This window comes from Pristis pectinata, chromosome 2 (genome assembly GCF_009764475.1).
Source record: "Pristis pectinata isolate sPriPec2 chromosome 2, sPriPec2.1.pri, whole genome shotgun sequence".
NCBI lineage: Eukaryota > Metazoa > Chordata > Chondrichthyes > Rhinopristiformes > Pristidae > Pristis > Pristis pectinata.
In genome coordinates, this window is record NC_067406.1 from 145,013,734 (window position 1) to 145,030,861 (window position 17,128).

General features: G+C 44.5%; 1 protein-coding gene across 1 annotated transcript in view; it reads left to right on the forward strand.

Annotated features, from left to right (window-relative positions):
• The first annotated feature begins 356 nt into the window (after window positions 1-356).
• slc49a3 (solute carrier family 49 member 3) overlaps window positions 357-17,128 on the forward strand; it is a 53,300-nt gene continuing 36,528 nt past the window's right edge. The window contains exons 1-5 of the mRNA XM_052034787.1: window positions 357-506; window positions 11,348-11,506; window positions 14,632-14,851; window positions 15,590-15,666; window positions 15,775-15,912. Of these exons, the coding sequence (XP_051890747.1) occupies window positions 402-506; window positions 11,348-11,506; window positions 14,632-14,851; window positions 15,590-15,666; window positions 15,775-15,912 (699 nt within the window). The 5' untranslated portion in view covers window positions 357-401. The remainder of the gene's footprint in view (window positions 507-11,347; window positions 11,507-14,631; window positions 14,852-15,589; window positions 15,667-15,774; window positions 15,913-17,128) is intronic.

Consider the following 17,128-nt stretch of genomic DNA (forward strand, 5'->3'; position numbering starts at 1 on the left):
GATTATTGTTTCTGTTATTATTTCTTGCGTTGTAACAGTAGGAACACGTTCAAGGTAATAAACTGGCTGTAAATGAACAAATCGGCGGGTGGGGAACCCAACCATTACGTCCGGGTGCAGGTCCGGGAGATTGTGGGCGCGACGAATCCGGCCGCATCTCCGGGTTTTGGTTTGCACTGGCAGTCCGCCTGCCAATCCGGCTCCGGGTTTTGGTTTGCACTGGCAGTCCGCCTGCCAATCCGGCTCCGGGTTTTGCTCTTTCTCGGGAGTAACGGGGCCGTCGCCCTCTGATTGGCTCCATTGTCTGATGAGGTCATTAGTGGGCGGAGCAGGGTCGGCGCGGCGGCGGTGCGCAGGCGCGGCCGGAGGACCGCCTGTTGGCACCTCAGGGAGCGGCGGCGATGGAGGCGGCGGCGGCGGCGGCGGCGCCCCCCGTCTACCGCACCTACCGGCGGCGCTGGCTCGTCCTGTTCGCCACCTGTGCCCTCAGCTGCTCCAATGCCATGGTAGGTGGGGGGGGGGGGGGGAGCGGGGGGCTGTGGCGGCCGCGCTTGTTGGGGGAGCAGCAGGGCTGTCAGCCGGTAGCCCTCCCCCCCTCCCCCCTCCCGGGCCTGGCCCCCGGGCCGGACCCTTAACGAATTGAGGATGGAGACCCATCCCCCGGCAAAGTGTGCGGCCATGGCTGAGCAGACCCACGGCAGGACCCGAGTGACCAGGTGCCAGGCTGATATTCCGGAACTTGGAGCACTCGAGAGGTGCTCTGACACTTGCCACATCTGTGAGAGAGGGCGGGTGAACACGGGATGCTTTAGTTGTAATCTGCCCAATCCCCTGGATTCTGAAGTGATTCCAGAGGATTGGAGAGCTGAAAATGTAATGATGCCATCCGAGAAAGGAGACAGCAAGAAAATGGTAAAATACTGGAATTCATTGTACAGGTAAATAAATGAATTGGGAGCAGGCTAATAAATCCTGGAAGCTATTGGCTGATCTACCTGGATGCTCTTTTCCTGCACTATTCCCACATCCCCTGATTCCATTAATATCCAGAAATCTATTGATCCCTGCTTTGAGAGATACTCGTGCAGTTTATGGAGCTGCTGCCTCAGAGACCTTAGTCTTCCAGACACCTGGGTTCAAACTTGACCTTCAGTGTGGAATTTGCATCTTTGCTAGGTTTTGTCCAATTGCTCCAGTTTTCTCCCACATCCAAGGGAAAGTTGTTGCAAGGTATTGGTTTATTATTGTCACTTGTACCGAGGTCCAGTGAAAAACTTGTCTTGCAAACCCATCATACAAGTCAATTCATTACACAGTGCAGTTACATTGAATGAGGTGGTACAGGTAAAAACAGTAACACTACAAAGTGTCACAGCTACAGAGAAAGTGCAGTGCAATAAGGTGCAAGGTCACACAAGGTAGATCGTGAGGTCATAGTCCATCTCATTGTATAAGGGAACCGTTCAATAGTCTTATCACAGTGGGGTTGCAGTGTAAATTTTGTCCATCATCTAGAGGCGCAGTGGACATGACCTACACCATGTGACAACTCCAAATGAAATGCAGCAAAGGGCATTGTCTACTATTTATAACCTCCCAAATTCCTTTGACTCAGTAAATGGAGGACAACAATGGAATATAGTCCTCAAATGGTCAAAAGCTATGCTAATGCTCTGAAGAGAATAGTCTGTTTAACCGTCAATGTCTGCCTTTGTGATGAGGTGGATATTTTACAGGTGCATCATGATGACAAGCAAACTGTGATCTTAGTCAGCTGGTCTGCAAGAGAGCCAGCCTCAGTGCAGAATGGTGCCAGGCAGTGCTGCATCATTGTCCCAGCACTGTTCTAGTTTGTTGCAGTACTGGAACTTGCTTCCTGTGGAATGGAGTTGACCATTAGGACAAATTGAAAACTATTCAGCCTACATTACTTCCTTTCCAGAACAAAAGTCACTTCAACTTCAGTCATCGACCCATAGTACCCAGACAGTACTTGCATGTACTTACGTTCAGAGGCTGACCTCCAAGTCATCAGTTTGTTCTCTGAATGGGAGAATAAATTCATTGTTATGCAGCATTGAAACAGGCCCTTCGGCACAACTCATCCATAGGCCAAAGGGCCGGTTCCTGTGCTGTGTAAGTACAATGGTCCCTTACAGACAACATCTCTAAAGATCCTCAGTGAAGCTGCCTCTTGCTGCACAACACTGCCCCTGACTATGAAGGTCGACTGTGAGACCCTGGAAATGGAGAAGCTATATTTTGGAAGCCACCTCTTCCCAAAGGCTCACTTTTCTCTTCAGTGCGTCAGCATAACTTTTGACCATCTGGGGAAGAGCTTTTTGAAAATGAAGACCTCAATATAAAGCTCATGGTCTGCTAGGCAGCTGAGCTCCCTGCAAGTCATCCATGATCCTGAGACACAAGGGATCATTTACAGCAGTGTGACCCTGTTTTTCAGGAACCCAGTATGCTGTGTAGATAGTAGAATTATTCTGGACTAAATGTTCATTACTTTGTGTATTACCACTATCTTTTGGTGTCACTTGCTGGTTTGTTTTTTTTGACAGATTTAATACATTTTCAGTATTTTTTAAATTGTTCCCCTTTACCTCAGTTTTATTTCAAATGATGAAAAGCAATTGAAGTATTTTATAAATTTGTGGCAGGCGAGTAGAGAATTGAGTAAGTTGCCTCTTGAGGAATGAGTCACATGAATGCCCTTTATCAGCTGATAAAACAATCAAGGATGTATTGAAAACCATGGGAAAACCCTGATGGAAAGAAAAGAGATGCAGGGATGTGGAATGCAAGTAGTGTTGGTAATTTACTAAGTATATGTACTTTATGTCTTAACACCTCCCTGCCCCCAGCTCTGGCAAAGATTAGACGCGCTGACTGTTCGGCCTGGGTCGTTTATGGCTGATTTGCAAAGGATCAGGTTGAATTGCCTAATTCCAGAGTGAAATGAAAGTCAGCTTTTACATGCAAAAGGAAGTTCTGAGCTGACAGTGCATTTTGCCCACAGGAGACACGTGATTTCTCGAAGCTAAACGACTCCTTGTGATGCTGATGTCATGTTCAAATACTAGTTGACCAGAAAACTAGTCCAAGTGTTCCTATTCTCTGACTTTGATATTGTCAGCAGGATCATTGCACCCTTTTGGTGATGGGCAGAATTTGTTGTACCTGTAACCACTCTCAAGTTATTCATGTGTGTCATGAACCTAATGGTATAGCAGCAGCAGAAGTAGGCCATTCAGCCTCTCTTTCCTGTACTGACATTCAGTGGATCACAAATGACATTTTACCTTGGTACCACAGCTGTAGGAATCCTCATTTTTGCATTTACCCTGGGAATTCCTGTAGTGATTTTGTGTAGTTGAATGAAGTTCCTCATTCTTATTAGCTCAGTAGCATAGAACTAGTCTGCTTAATCTCTTCTTGAGAGATTAAGCATCCTTCCCTCCCAGGAATCAATCTGACTACATCAACAAGTGCATTGACGATGTCACTGTCATCAAAACCATCGCCGCACGCGCCAACCAGAAGCCATGGCTGACAGCAGAGATACATCAACTGTTGAAAACTCGAGGTGCTGCCTTCAGGTCAGGTGATGTGGCAGCCCTCAGGACAGCGAGGGCCAACCTGTCCTGTGGCATCAGGGAGGCAAAGAGGAGTTATGCCCAGAAGATCCAGGGCTACTTCTCTGATACCAAGGACACAAGACGTCTGTGCAGGGCATCCAGGCCGTCACGGACTACAAGCCCCCACCTCACACTTGTGACAAATGATGCCCCCCTCCCAGATGCACTGAATGACTTTTATGCTCGGTTTGATGCACTTAACAACGAACCTGTGAGCAAGACACTACCGCTCAATAACCAGGTACTTTGTCTGTCCTCAGCTAGTGTGAGGAAGATATTATCCAAGTTTGACCCTCTGAAATCAGCGGGACCTGATAACATACCTGGCCGTGTGCTCAGGGACTGCGCAGACCAGCTGGCAGATGTATTCACCGACATCTTTAACGTTTCCTTGAGCCAAGCAGTTGTCCCGTTTGTTTCAAATCTACCGCCATTATACCAGTGCCTAAAAAGACACCTGTAACCTGCTTAAATGACTACCGCCCCGTGGCACTGACTTCAGTCATCATGAAGTGCTTCGAGAGGTTAGTCTGGCAAATCCATTCTCCCTCCCATACTGGACCCCTTCAGTTTACATGCTGCCCCAATCGGTCAACCGAAGATGCATTGTCCTTTGCCCTCCACCTGGTTTTGTCTCACCTAGATCAAAAGGACACATGTTAGGATGCTCTTCATAGACTTCAGCTCTGCCTTTAACACTATCATCCCACAGAACCTTATAAGGAAGCTGCACCTACTGGGCCTTAGCACCTCCACCTGCAATTGGATTCTGGACTTCCTCTCTGAAAGGCCACAGTCAGTTCGTATTGGAAATACCATCTCAAAAATCACCAGGCTGAGCACTGGAGCCCCCACAGGGCTGTGTGCTCAGTCCACTGCTGTTCATGCTGCTGACACATGACTGTTCTGCCAACTCAAGCTCCAACCATATCATCAAGTTTGCTGATGATACAACAGTGGTGGACCTCATCAGCAGGAATGATGAAACAGCTCACAGAGAGGAGGTGGCGAGGCTGGCGGATTGGTGCTCAGTCAACAATCTCTCCTTGAACGTGGACAAAACGAGAGATGATTGTGGATTTTAGAAAGGCTCAGGCTGACCACTTACCCCTGTGCATCAATGGCATCATTGTACAGAGTGTCAGCTATTATAAGTTCTTGGGAATACATATAGCAAGTGGCCTGTCCTGGTCAACTAACATCTCTTCCCTTGCCAAGAAGGCACAGTAGTGTCCCCACTTTTTACGGCGGCTGAAAAGAGCAAACCTGCCCTCCCCCACCCTCACTACATTCTACAGGGGTACCATTGAGAGTGTCCTGACTAGCTGCATCTCTGCCTGGTATGGCAACTGTAATATCTCTGACCGTAAGTCTTTGCAGAGAATTGCGAGTACAGTGCAAAAGATCATTGGAGTACCTCTTCCCTCCATCTTGGATATTTACAATACACGATGTACACGTAAGGTTTATAGAATCATAGATGACCCTTCTCATCCCTCGCACGACCTATTTGTCCCACTGCCGTCTTGCAAGCGGTACCAGAGCATCCAGGCCAGAATTGTTTTTTCCCCCCAGGCTGTCAGGCTCCTGAATACCCTGGTAGACAAATGCCAGGTCAAAAACTCTGGTTTGCACAACGGCGTATAAGAACTTTGGCTGTTGCTGAACATGTTTATACAATGAGTACAACACACTGAGCTTGTATTTCTCTTGTCCAACTCGGTTTTGCACTAACTCTGCACTAAATTTGTATTTTGTATATACCGTTTTTGCACTATTTGTACTTGCACTTTTTTTGATTTTTTTTGTTTTTTGTTTGTGTTTATTGTATGTCTTTTGTTTTATGTATGTCCTCTGTTGTGAGTCTGGGGGAAACGACATTTTGTTCTGCCATGTGTTTTTATAGCGTGGATGAATGACAGTAAAGTGACTTGAACTTGAATTTCCTCAACTCTCTCAGCCACCCAGATTTGTATCTTCAAGTCTCGACCAAAGTGGATAGAGGGGATCCAGGTAGATGTGTTTAGGCTTCCAGAAGGTGTTTGAAAAAGTGTGTCACTAAAATTTAAGTCATAAGATAAGACTCTGTTGGCACGGATGAAGGATTGGTTAACAGGCAGGAAGCAGTGAGTGGGGATAAGGGTCTTTTTCAGTTTGGAGACCAGTGGGATACCATGGGGATTGGTGCTTGGACACAACTGTCCACAACATGTGAATAACTCTGAAAGATAGTGAATGCATGGTAGCCAAACCTTCAGAACAAAAATAGGTGGGAAGGCAAGTTGCGAGGAGGATATAGTTTAGAGAGAGATTGTTAGCTGAGTGGGCAAAAAGTTGTCAAATGGAGTATAATGTGAGAAATGTAGAAAGCTAGCACACATGTATCCTAACCTTAAAGCAGATAATGGGAAGAGCTAATGGAATTTTGGCCTTATTTCATATTTCCTTAAATAGGAAGTCTTGCTGCAACTGTGCAAGCCAGTAGTGAGATCCCATCAGGAATATTGTGAACATTTTTGGTCCCCTTATTTAACAAAAAGTATTTTTTCATTACAGGCAGTTGAGAAAAGGTTCAGTAGGAAGTTCCTAGATTTGGAGGCATTGTCCTACAAGGGATTTTACTCATTGCAGTTTAGGCAGTCTAGAAGAATAAGAGGTGATCTTATTGAAAGATGAGGGATGGGCAGGGTAAATCCTGAGAGGATGTCCTCTCTCCTGAGAGTCCAGAACCAGAAGGCATGGTCTCAGAATAAGGGAGCACCCATTTAGGACTGAGATGTAAAATTTCTTACAAGGTTGAAAGTCGTTGGAACTCATTGCCACAGAGAGCTGTGGGGGCAAAGTCCATGGATATATTTCTAAATGGTAAGGGAATCGGGTGGGTGGGGTAGGGGGTTATGGGGAAATGGCAGGAAAGTGGACGAGGAATTTTGGATCAGTCATGAATCTAGAACTTGGAGCAAGATCAAAATGCTGGTTGCTACTGTTCATACAAATGGTATAATAATCTTAAACTGATTATTATATATGATCCCCTTATCCAAATCTTTGATGCAAGTTGGGACCCCGGCACCGATCCTTGCAGTGCCCCACTAGTTATAGCCTCTGAACAAAATATGACCTGTGTATTTCTACTGTTTTTTTTTGTTTTGAACCAGTCCTTAATCCACACCAGTATATAACCTCTAATCTCATGCCCTAATTCTGTTTAATAATCTCTGTGGCTTCTTATTGAGGGTCTCCTGAAATGCACCACACCCACTGGTTCTGTTTTATCTGTTCTGCCATTACAACCTCAAAGCTCCAATGGATCTGTCAAACAGTTTCCTTTTCATAAGTCCATGTTGACATTGCCCAACCTCATCATTATTTTTCAAGGGCCCTGTACCACTTCCTTAATAATAGATTCCAGCATTTCACCACTAATGTCAAGCTAATTCGTATGTTTTCTATGTCCCTTCATCCTTTAAATAATGGTGTTATATTTTCTGCTTTCTAGTCTGAAAACACTGAATATTATTAGCAAACTGAGAGTAACTCTCTGATGAAGGGATATGGATCTTGTACAGGCAGATGGGATTAGTTTGATTGGCGTGGTCAGCATAGACAATTGTGGGCTGATGGGCCTGGTCCTGTGCTGCACTGTTCTATGTGGCATGTAATTGGAGCACTGTTGATGTAAATGTTGCAGGCCCAAGGAGTGGGTTCAAAGCTGAGCCTTAGAATGGATATTGGGGAGAAATTTGTCAGGTGGAAATTGTTGTCTGCACTTGACCTCCAATCGTAGGAAACAAATACTACTACAGTATTTGTAGTAGTTGCAAGGAATATGTTGCAAGGTTTGTCAAGGAAACAATCAGACAACAAATGAGTTGGGGTTAAGGTGAGCAGGATTTCTCAATGAATGGTGACTAGAAATCAAATGGATTAGATTTTAACAAGGATCTTGAAAGAAGAGAGAGGCAACTGTTCAAGGAGGAAAAAACCATGGTCAAATCTTATGTTCAGCAGAACTGCTGGTGTGTAAAGTTGGAACAATTATCACTGTCAACTCTCGTCTTTGATTGGCTGAAGGTTATTTTTTTCAGTCATCTCTTGAAATTCCAAGCGGTTCCTTATCTGGGCAGGTGGGGGTGGGTGGGTGAGGATTGGGAGCTGGGGATCATGATAGGACATCTGATCACTCTGGGGCCCTTTTGGAGACAAGAGTATCCTGGATGCAAGCTAGTAAATATTGCTTCTATAGTACATTTTATAGGTTTTGGTCTCCCAATATAATGATGTTCAAGCTCAAGTTTATTGTCATAGGCATATATACCCAGGCTATAAATGACATGAAAATTCACTTTATTGCAGCAGCTGCACAGTACATGACAAACAAGTTAACGTAACTTAAAATAACATAAATTATACTTAACTTGTATGTCAGAATAAACATAATGACACTATTGCAAGTTGTGACAGACAGAAAAAACAAATCTAGTCCAAGGATGTTAATGCAGGATGGAAGTATTTTGAGAGGATTTGCTGTATGATCCTGTAATATGATAGAATTTGATAATTAATTGCAAAGTGATGTGGTCCAGGGCTTTAAACATAGGAGAACCATAAAGGTATGAGAAGAGAGTTGGTTGTTTGATTGGGAGAATGCATTGATAAACATGAAGATGGATAAATCATGGGCTGAATGGCCTGTCCAGTGCTGTACTGTTCCATCCCTGGGGCCTGGCCAGGTCTCTCCTTGGATGTTAGTAGCAGAAGAAATTGCTGAGACCTTGGCCTTCATTAGCCACAGGTGAGGTACCAGAAGACCGGAGGATAGCTAATGTGCTTTTATTTAAGAAGGGCAGCAAGGATAAGCCAAAGAACTACAGACCAGTTATCAGTGGTGGGAAAGTTATTGGAAAAGTTTAAGAGGATAAGCAGGGATTAGACTGAAACAAAAGACACTGAGGATTCTTGTTGGGGTGGATGTAGAGAGTATGTTTCCTCCTGTGGGAGAATCTAGAACTAGGGCTCACAGTTTAATAATGAGGTCGCCCATTTAAGGCAGAGATCAGGCAAACCTTTTTCTAAAGATCATGAACCCTTGTAACTCCTCCTGAAAGGGTTGTGGAAGCAGAGTCTTTGTATGTTTAAGACTGAGTTATATCGATACTTGATAAGCTAGTGGGTGGAGGTTACTGCTAGTAGATAAGAATATGGAATTGAGGTTGCAATCAGGTCACCTGTGACCTCATTAAGTTGCAGAGGTGGCTTAAGGGGCCTTTTCATGATTTGTGTTTGTACATACTACAACAGGAACTTGCATTTAGATAATATTTCATAGAGTAGAACATCCCAAGGTATTCCCAACAAATCAAAGTTGTAGCTATGGGCCCTTGCTATGCCTGTCTTGTCGCTACGTGGATCAATCCTTATTCCAAACCTATCCCAGCATCATCTCCCCCCACTCTCCCCCCCCCCATCTTTTTTTGCTACGTCGACTGCATTGGTGCTTCTTCTACACTCATGTAGAACATGTCAATTTTGTCACCTTCCCTACGAACTTCCACCCTGCCCTCAAATTCACTTGAACCATTTCTGACACCTCTCCCTTTTCTGGATCTCTGTCTCCATCTCTGGAGACAAACTATCTACTGACATTGACTTGAATCCTACTGACTCCCACAACTACCGACTCCACCTCCTCTCACCCAGTCTCTTGGAAGGACTCCATCCCATTTTCTGTTTCTCTATCTGCACCACATCAGTTCTCAAGATGAGATTCTCTGCTCCAGGGCATCTGAAATGTCCTCCTTCAGGAAATGTGTCTTCCCCTCTACTGTGGTTGATGAAGCCATCACCCGCATCTCCTGCACTTCTGCTCCCACCACAACTCCACCCAGGTAGTGATGGAGAAATGAAAGCGAGTTCCCTTGGTCCTCGCCTTTCACCTGACCAGCCTGCACATTCAGCACGTCATCCTTCTTCACTTCCGCCAGCTGCAGTGGGTTCCCACCACCAATCACATCTTTCCCTCCCCACCCCTTTCTGCTTTCCACAGGGACCACTCTCTGTGACTCCCAGGCTAGCTCGTCCCAACCAACCCACCCTATCCTATTCCCTGGCACTTTTCCCTGCACCAGAGGAGGTGCAGTACTTGCCCCTACACCTCCCTCCCCATAATCCAGGAGCCCAAACAGCTTTTCCACATTGGGCAAAGATTCACGTGCACCTCCAACCAGGTCTACTGCATTTGATGCTCTCTGTGGCCTGTACATGAGTGAGACCAAGCACAGACTAGATGACCACTTTGTCGAGCATCTGTGCTCTGTCCGTGATGAGCATCTGCGCTCTGTCCACGATGGCCATCTTGAGCTCCCCGATACATGCTATTTCAATTCCCCATCCCACTCCCACACTGACCTGTCCATCCTCGGATTCCTGCACTCGCCAGGGTGAGGCTAAATGCAAACTGGAAGAATAGAGCCTCCTATTCTGCCTGGGTAGTCCACAACCAATGGTATGAACATTGAATTTTCCATTTTCAGGTAAGCTGCACTCCCTGTGGTCCTTCCTCTGTCCTTCTGGTTCCCACACCGCGCATCCAGCCTGTTTCATTCCCCTCCCCCACCTGGTTCCATCTGCCAGTCACCCACATACCACACGTGGTTCTCCTGTCCCCTTCCCCAAATGGTTCCAGGGCCCCTCATGCCTCCCCACTGATTCCACTTATCACCTTCCTTACTTAGCAGATTCCAGCAGCCTCTGTCCCTCTCGCCACCCTCCCATCCCCCACCTGGCTCCATCTGTCCATCACCTGCTTCCATATATGGCCTGCCAGTTCCTGCCTCACCCTCCCTTGCCTCTTTGTACTGGCTGTCTCTCCTCTACATTCAGTCCTGACTCAGGGTCTCAGCCCAAAACGCCAACTATCCTTTTGCCTCCATGGATGCTGCCTGACCCACTGAGTTCTCCAGCAGTTTGTTCTTTACTCCAGATTCCAGCATCTGCAGGCTCTTGCGTCTCCAAGGTATTAAGATGAGATCTTTATTAGTCACATGTATATCGAAACACAGTGAAATACATCTTTTGCGTAGTGTGTTCTGAGGGCAGACCGCAAGTGCCGCTACGCTTCTGGCGCCAACATAGCATGCCCAAAACTTCCTCACCTGTACGTCTTTGGAATGTGGTAGCACCCAGAGGAAACCCACACAGTCACGGGGAGAACGTACAAACTCCTTACAGACAGCAGCCGGAATTGAACCCGGGTCGCTGGAGCTGTAATAGTGTTACACTAATCGCTACACTACTGTGCCTGCCCATTTCGTGGTTGACAGGGAGATCAGAGTTGCAAGAACTTTTTATGCAGAATGTGATTAGCTGGAGTGGTAGTGGAGGTGGCTTCAATTGTAGTGTTCAAATGCAAGCTGGATGAATTTGCAGAGTTACGGTGAAGGGTGGAAACTGCTGTCAGTTGGATTGCTATTGCATAGAACTAGTAAGAACTCTGCAGGTTGAATGACCTCTTTCCATGTGATGATAACTCCTGTGTCCAGTCTTATGCTTTCTGATGTTAATTTCATGGAAAATTGTTAATGTTCTTCAAATTGTATCTTAACTATGTCTCGTTTTATGTTGGAATGGTATAATTATTCTGTAAAATCTTTCCATTTTTCATTGGGAAAGGGTTGCATGACAATTTTCATTCATTACAGTGTTGGCTGACGTTTGCACCAGTAGCGGATCAGACTGCCCGCTATTTCCACATTTCCATGGATCAGGTCAATTGGTTATCGATGGTCTACCTCGTTGTTGGTATTCCATTCGGCTTTGGGTCAACATGGATACTGGACACACTTGGACTTAGAACTTCAGTAAGTTAATTTTAAATAACTTTATGGTTGCTTTTGGCAGTTTTGAGAAGGCTGCCAAGGTTGTTGCACACAATATCTTCAGTTACATAGACGACAAACATCCAGATGAAGGAAAGGCTGTGGATGTTGTCTACATGAACTTTAGTAAGGCCTTTGACAAGGTCCCACATGGGAGGTTAGTTCATGAGGTTCAGACACTAGGTATCCATGGAGAGGTTGTAAACTGGATTCGAAATTGGCTGTGTGGGAGAAGACAGAGTGGTAGTGGACGATTGTTTCTCAGACTGGAGGCCTGTGACTAGTGGTGTGCCTCGGGGATCTGTGCTGGGACCATTGTTGTTTGTTGTCTATATCAATGATCTAGATGATAATGTGGTAAATTGGATCAGCACGTCTGCTGATGACACTAAGATTGGAGGCGTTGTGGACAGCGAGGAAGACTTCCAAAGCTTGCAGAGGGATCTGGACCAACTGGAAAAATGAGCCAGAAAATGGCAGATGGAATTTAATGTAGACAAGTGTGAGGTGTTGCATTTTGGAAGGACAAACCAAGGTAGGGCATACACATTAAATGGTAGGGCACTGAGGAGTGCAGAGGAACAAAGGGATCTGGGAGTTCAGATGCATAATTTCCTGAAAGTGGCATCACAGATAGACAGGGTTGTAAAGAAGGCTTTTGGCATCCTGGCATTCATAAATCAAAGTATTGAGTATAGGAGTTGGGATGTTATGGTGAGGTTGTATAAGACATTGGTGAGGCCAAATTTGGAGTACTGTGTGCAGTTCTGGTCACCTAACTATAGGAAGGATATCAGTAAGATTGAAAGAGTGCAGAGAAGATATACTAGAATGTTGCCGGGTCTTCAAGAGTTGAGTTACAGGGAAAGATTGAACAGGTTAGGACTTTATTCCTTGGAGTGCAGAAGAATGAGGGGAGATTTGATAGAGGTTTACAAAATTATGAAGGGTATAGACAGAGTAAATGCGAGTAGGCTCTTTCCACCTAGATTAGGAGAGACGAGTACAAGAGGACATGGCTTTAGGGTGAAAGGGGAAAGATTATGGGGAACTTCTTCACTCAGAGTGGTGGGAGTGTGGAACGAGTTGCCATCTGACATGGTAAATGCAGGCTCACTCTTAAGTTTTAAGAATAAATTGGATAGATGCATGGACGGGAGAGGTCTGGAGGGTTATGGGCTGGGTGCAGGTAAATGGGACTAGCAGAATAAAGTTTCGGCACAGACTGGAAGGGCTGAATGGCCTGTTTTCTGTGCTGTAGTGTTCTATGGTTCTATTAATGATGGCTTACTTCACTTCCAGGGTTGGTCCTGCTAAATTCTTAAGGTTTGCTTTGTGCAATGTTTAATATGTGACAAAGCTTGCTGTATTGGAGCTGCCTGAGAGGGTCCATGTTTTCTGATTCAAGGCACGCCTTGTTAAGATTTGGGTTTGGTTGATATAATTTGTGCATTGTGGTGTAGGTGACCAGGCAGGTTTATGACCTATGCTGTGATGCAGCCTCCTTCAGTATTTTACTGAAATGTCAGCCTGGATTACATATTTGGCTCTTCAGATCCTTGGAATAGAACATTCAATGTGTTTGTGCTTGCCATTTGACAAGGTCACAGAAGCTTAAGGCATGTGCAATCCTAGATGAGCTGGCTAATTGGATCCAAAATTGCCTTAGTGATAGAGGCAGAGGGTGGTGGTGGACGGATGGGTTTCTGATTGGAAGTATGTGACTTCTGCTGTTTGTGATATAAACAACATGGATGTGATTACAGGAGGTATGACATGAAGATTGGTGTTGTGGATAGTGAGGAAGGCTTTCTCAGGCTACAACAGGATCAGTTGGAAAACTGGCACATTGCAAATGGAATTTAACCCTGACAAGTGCAAGGTGATACATTTTGGGAGTCAAACGGGGGTAGAACGTGTATAGTAAACAGTAGGGTACTGAGGAATGTTGATGAAAACAGTAGGGTACTGAGGAATGTTGATGAACAGAGAGAGCTGGGGATTTAAGTGCAAATTTGCCTGAAGGTGGTAACAGGTTGATAGGGTGGTGAAGAAGGCATATGGCATGCTTGTCGTGTTGGGTCAGGGCACAGAATATGAGAGATGGGACATTATGTTGCAACCTTACAGAACACTAGTTAGATTACAAGTGTTTTGGTTGCCACACTATAGGGCGGACGTGGTTGTGCTGCAGTGAATGCAGAGGAGATTCACAAGGATGTTGCCAGGACTGGAGGATTTAATTATGGGGAGACATTGGATAGGCTGGGGTTATTTGCCTTGGAACAAAGGAGATTGAATGGGTGACCAGATAGAGGTATATGAGATTGAGAGGCATAGATGAGGTAGATAGTCAAAATCTTTTTTGTTATGGTAGGTTGTCATTAAAGAAGAGGGCTTGGGTATGAGGAAAGAATTTTAAGGGGGACCTGAAGGGAATTTTTTTGTTACACAGTGTGGTTGATATCTGGACCACTGTCAGAGGAGATGGTGGAATCAGATACAATCACTACATCTCAGAGGCATTTAGACAGATATGTAAATAAGAAAGGCATTGATGATATGGTCCTAATGTGAGCAAATGGGATTAGTGTAGAAGGGCAAAATGGTCACTGTGGAGCTGGTGGGTCAAAAGGCCTGTTTCCGTGCTGTCTGACTGTGTCTATAATTCACAGTGGTTCCTTCCCACAGAATTACCAATGTTAGTTATTTTTAAATTTTAAATTTTTAAATTTTTAAAAATTTTATTTACAGCGTGGTAACAGGCCCTTCTGGCCCAATGAGTCTGCGCCGCCCATTTTAAACTCAATTAACCTACCCATACCTCTTTGCAATTTGGGAGGAAACCCACGCAGACACAGGAGAACGTACAAACTCCTTACAGACAGTGACGGGAATCAAACCCCGATCGCTGGCACTGTAATAGTGTCGTGCTAACCGCTATGCTGCCGTGCACTAATGCCAATATGTGTCTTAAATTTAGTCGCAAAATGATTTCTGTTTGTCAGTTCAAATTGATAAACAAGTTTTCCAATATATAGACATAAAAACAATAAGTGACCTTGCATTAATAGTTTAATAATCCCTTCTAATCTTCTGCACTGTAGTTGATCCTGAGCTCATGGCTGAACTTGGCTGGCTGTATAGTGCAATTGTTGAGTGTTGCATTCTTCGTACCCAAAGACAGCTGGAAATTTCCACTCCTGATGCTGGGTCAGACTTTCGGTGCATTCGCACAGCCTTTGGTTCTTTTTGCTCCGACAAAGTTGGCAGCTCTTTGGTTTCCAGAACAACAAAGAGCTACAGCAAACATGATTTCATCAATGGGTGAGTGGTGTGGATTAGAACGAATACCAATACATCTTTCACAAAAAAGTGGTGGTGGTTCCCAACCTTTGTTCCACTGAAGGCTGTGTTTCACGATTAGCCGAGCAGCTGGGGAAACACGAGGCTTCCAGTTCTGTTTCCTCAGTGTGTGATAATAGGCATTTCTGATCCTTGGCTTTATTAAGATGACTAAAAGCAAGGAGGTTGTTAAAACTTGAAAATCCCAGTTATTATGTTTGGGTGTTGTATTGGTACCAGGGGTGTCATCCAAAGATGAAACAAAATGTACTGACTTGCCATGCCAGCCAATTTCTCCAATTTCTTCCTTGCTTTCAGCCTCCAAATAGAATTTGATTCATAATGTTGCTTTCTACAATCTCTGATCAGAACCACCATCACACATGGTAAACGAAGTTTCCTGTTTACCTTATGCAATGTGTGAGAATGAGAGCTTATGATTCCAGTGTAAGTATTAGTGGTGTCTGACTGGTGCATGCTGCATAAATTTCTTCCACAAGAAGTGCTCTACTTAAATGAGTAATTTACTTTTTAAGTAGTTTTCCTCTCTTTCACAGGAGTAAAATCATTTATTTGATTAGATTAATGCTTAACTTAGTGGATAGAAAACTCCAAACATAAATTTTCTGCTACTCATGAAAAATAAGTTCACTTGAGGTTGTAACGATATGATTAATTGGCAATGTGACAATTGGACTTTATTTCTTCCTGGCAATCTAGCCAATCCGTTGGGTATTCTCTTTGCCAACATCCTTTCTCCACTACTGATGAAGGAACCATCTTCAATGCCTGTGCTGGTAAGGACATGTCAAATACTTGTTACCTTGAGCATTTAATATTGGAGTGCATTTGCCATATTTCAGATGCAAAAATGTGAGAAATTGCCCAATGTGTTACATTTGTAGCTGGGAGTATATATAGTGCCTGCAGTGATTGCCTCTCTTCTTACAACGTTTGGGATTCGTGAGAAGGTGCCACCAACACCCCCTTCAGCAGGTGCTGCCAACTCTACCTCTGAGCCCTTTTTCACAGGAATGAAGATGGTAAGCAATCATTAGCTCTAGTTTTGTGACTGTTTCTTACAGTTGATGTTATGGATCAACATTACTTGTAGTACAGTTGCATTTTAAATGAGTTAAGCAGTTCAAGAATACACACGGTATTGTAAACTGAAATGAAAAATGAATTCTAGAGGTTTGGGTCAATGACCTTCCCCCAGAATTGGAAAAAGGTCCTTCCATGTGCTTGCAGACCTGAAACACAAACTGTTCTCTCCTCTAAATGTAATGTAGCAATGTAGCAATAGACCAAATAGCCCTTTAGCCTGATCTGCCCTTTAACGCGATGGGCTGGTCTGGTCAATTCAGCTTTATAGTCATAAAAATTTATGGCAGAGGAGAGAACATTCAGTCCATCTTTGCCATCCTGGCCAAAAATTGAATGGTTTAGATTTGTCCCACTTCCCAGTGATCGGTCTGTACACTTGCATGTTACGTATTTTCAGGCACTCAACCAAGCACCTTTTGAATTGTGATGGATTCGGAATCTGTGCTTTGAAGCTATGAACTCCAGATCCCCACTCCACTGAGTGAAAAGGTTTTTCCACAGTCTCCCTGCAGTTTTGCTGTTTCTAATTAAATCTTTGTCCTCTAGTTATTGACTTTTGTCAAGGGACAGTCTTTCTTCCTTTTACCCAGTCTTGGCCCCTTAAGGTTTTCTACATCTCAAGTAAATTTCCCCAAGGAAAGCCACCCCAGCCTAGTCACTTCTTGTCACTATTCTCCAGGTCTGGCAACATCTTTGTAGATCACCTCTATAGCCCCGGTCATGCTATACTTCCTGTACTGTGGTGGTCAGAACCATACACAGTGCTCCACCCGAGGCCATGCTGGTGTTCGTAGTCTTCTAGATGACCTGCCTGCTTTTATATTCTATTGCCTGTAAAAGCATGTTTTCTATCTTTTTAACTATCATTTGAGAAAGGTTATTGAGCTTAAATGTTATTGAAAGGTTATTGAACTATTTCTCCACAGTTGCTGCCTGACCTGCTAAATTTCTCCAGTATTCTGCTTTAGAGTCATAGTTGTAGAGCACAGCTGGGCTCTTCAGCCCTCCGTCCATGCCAAACATATACACGAACCCCATTTGTCCACATTAGGACCGTATCTTTCTATGCCTTGCCAGTTTAAGTATCTGTCTAAATGTCTCTTAAACATAGTAATTGTTTTTGATTTCACCATCACCTCCGGCAGTGCGTTC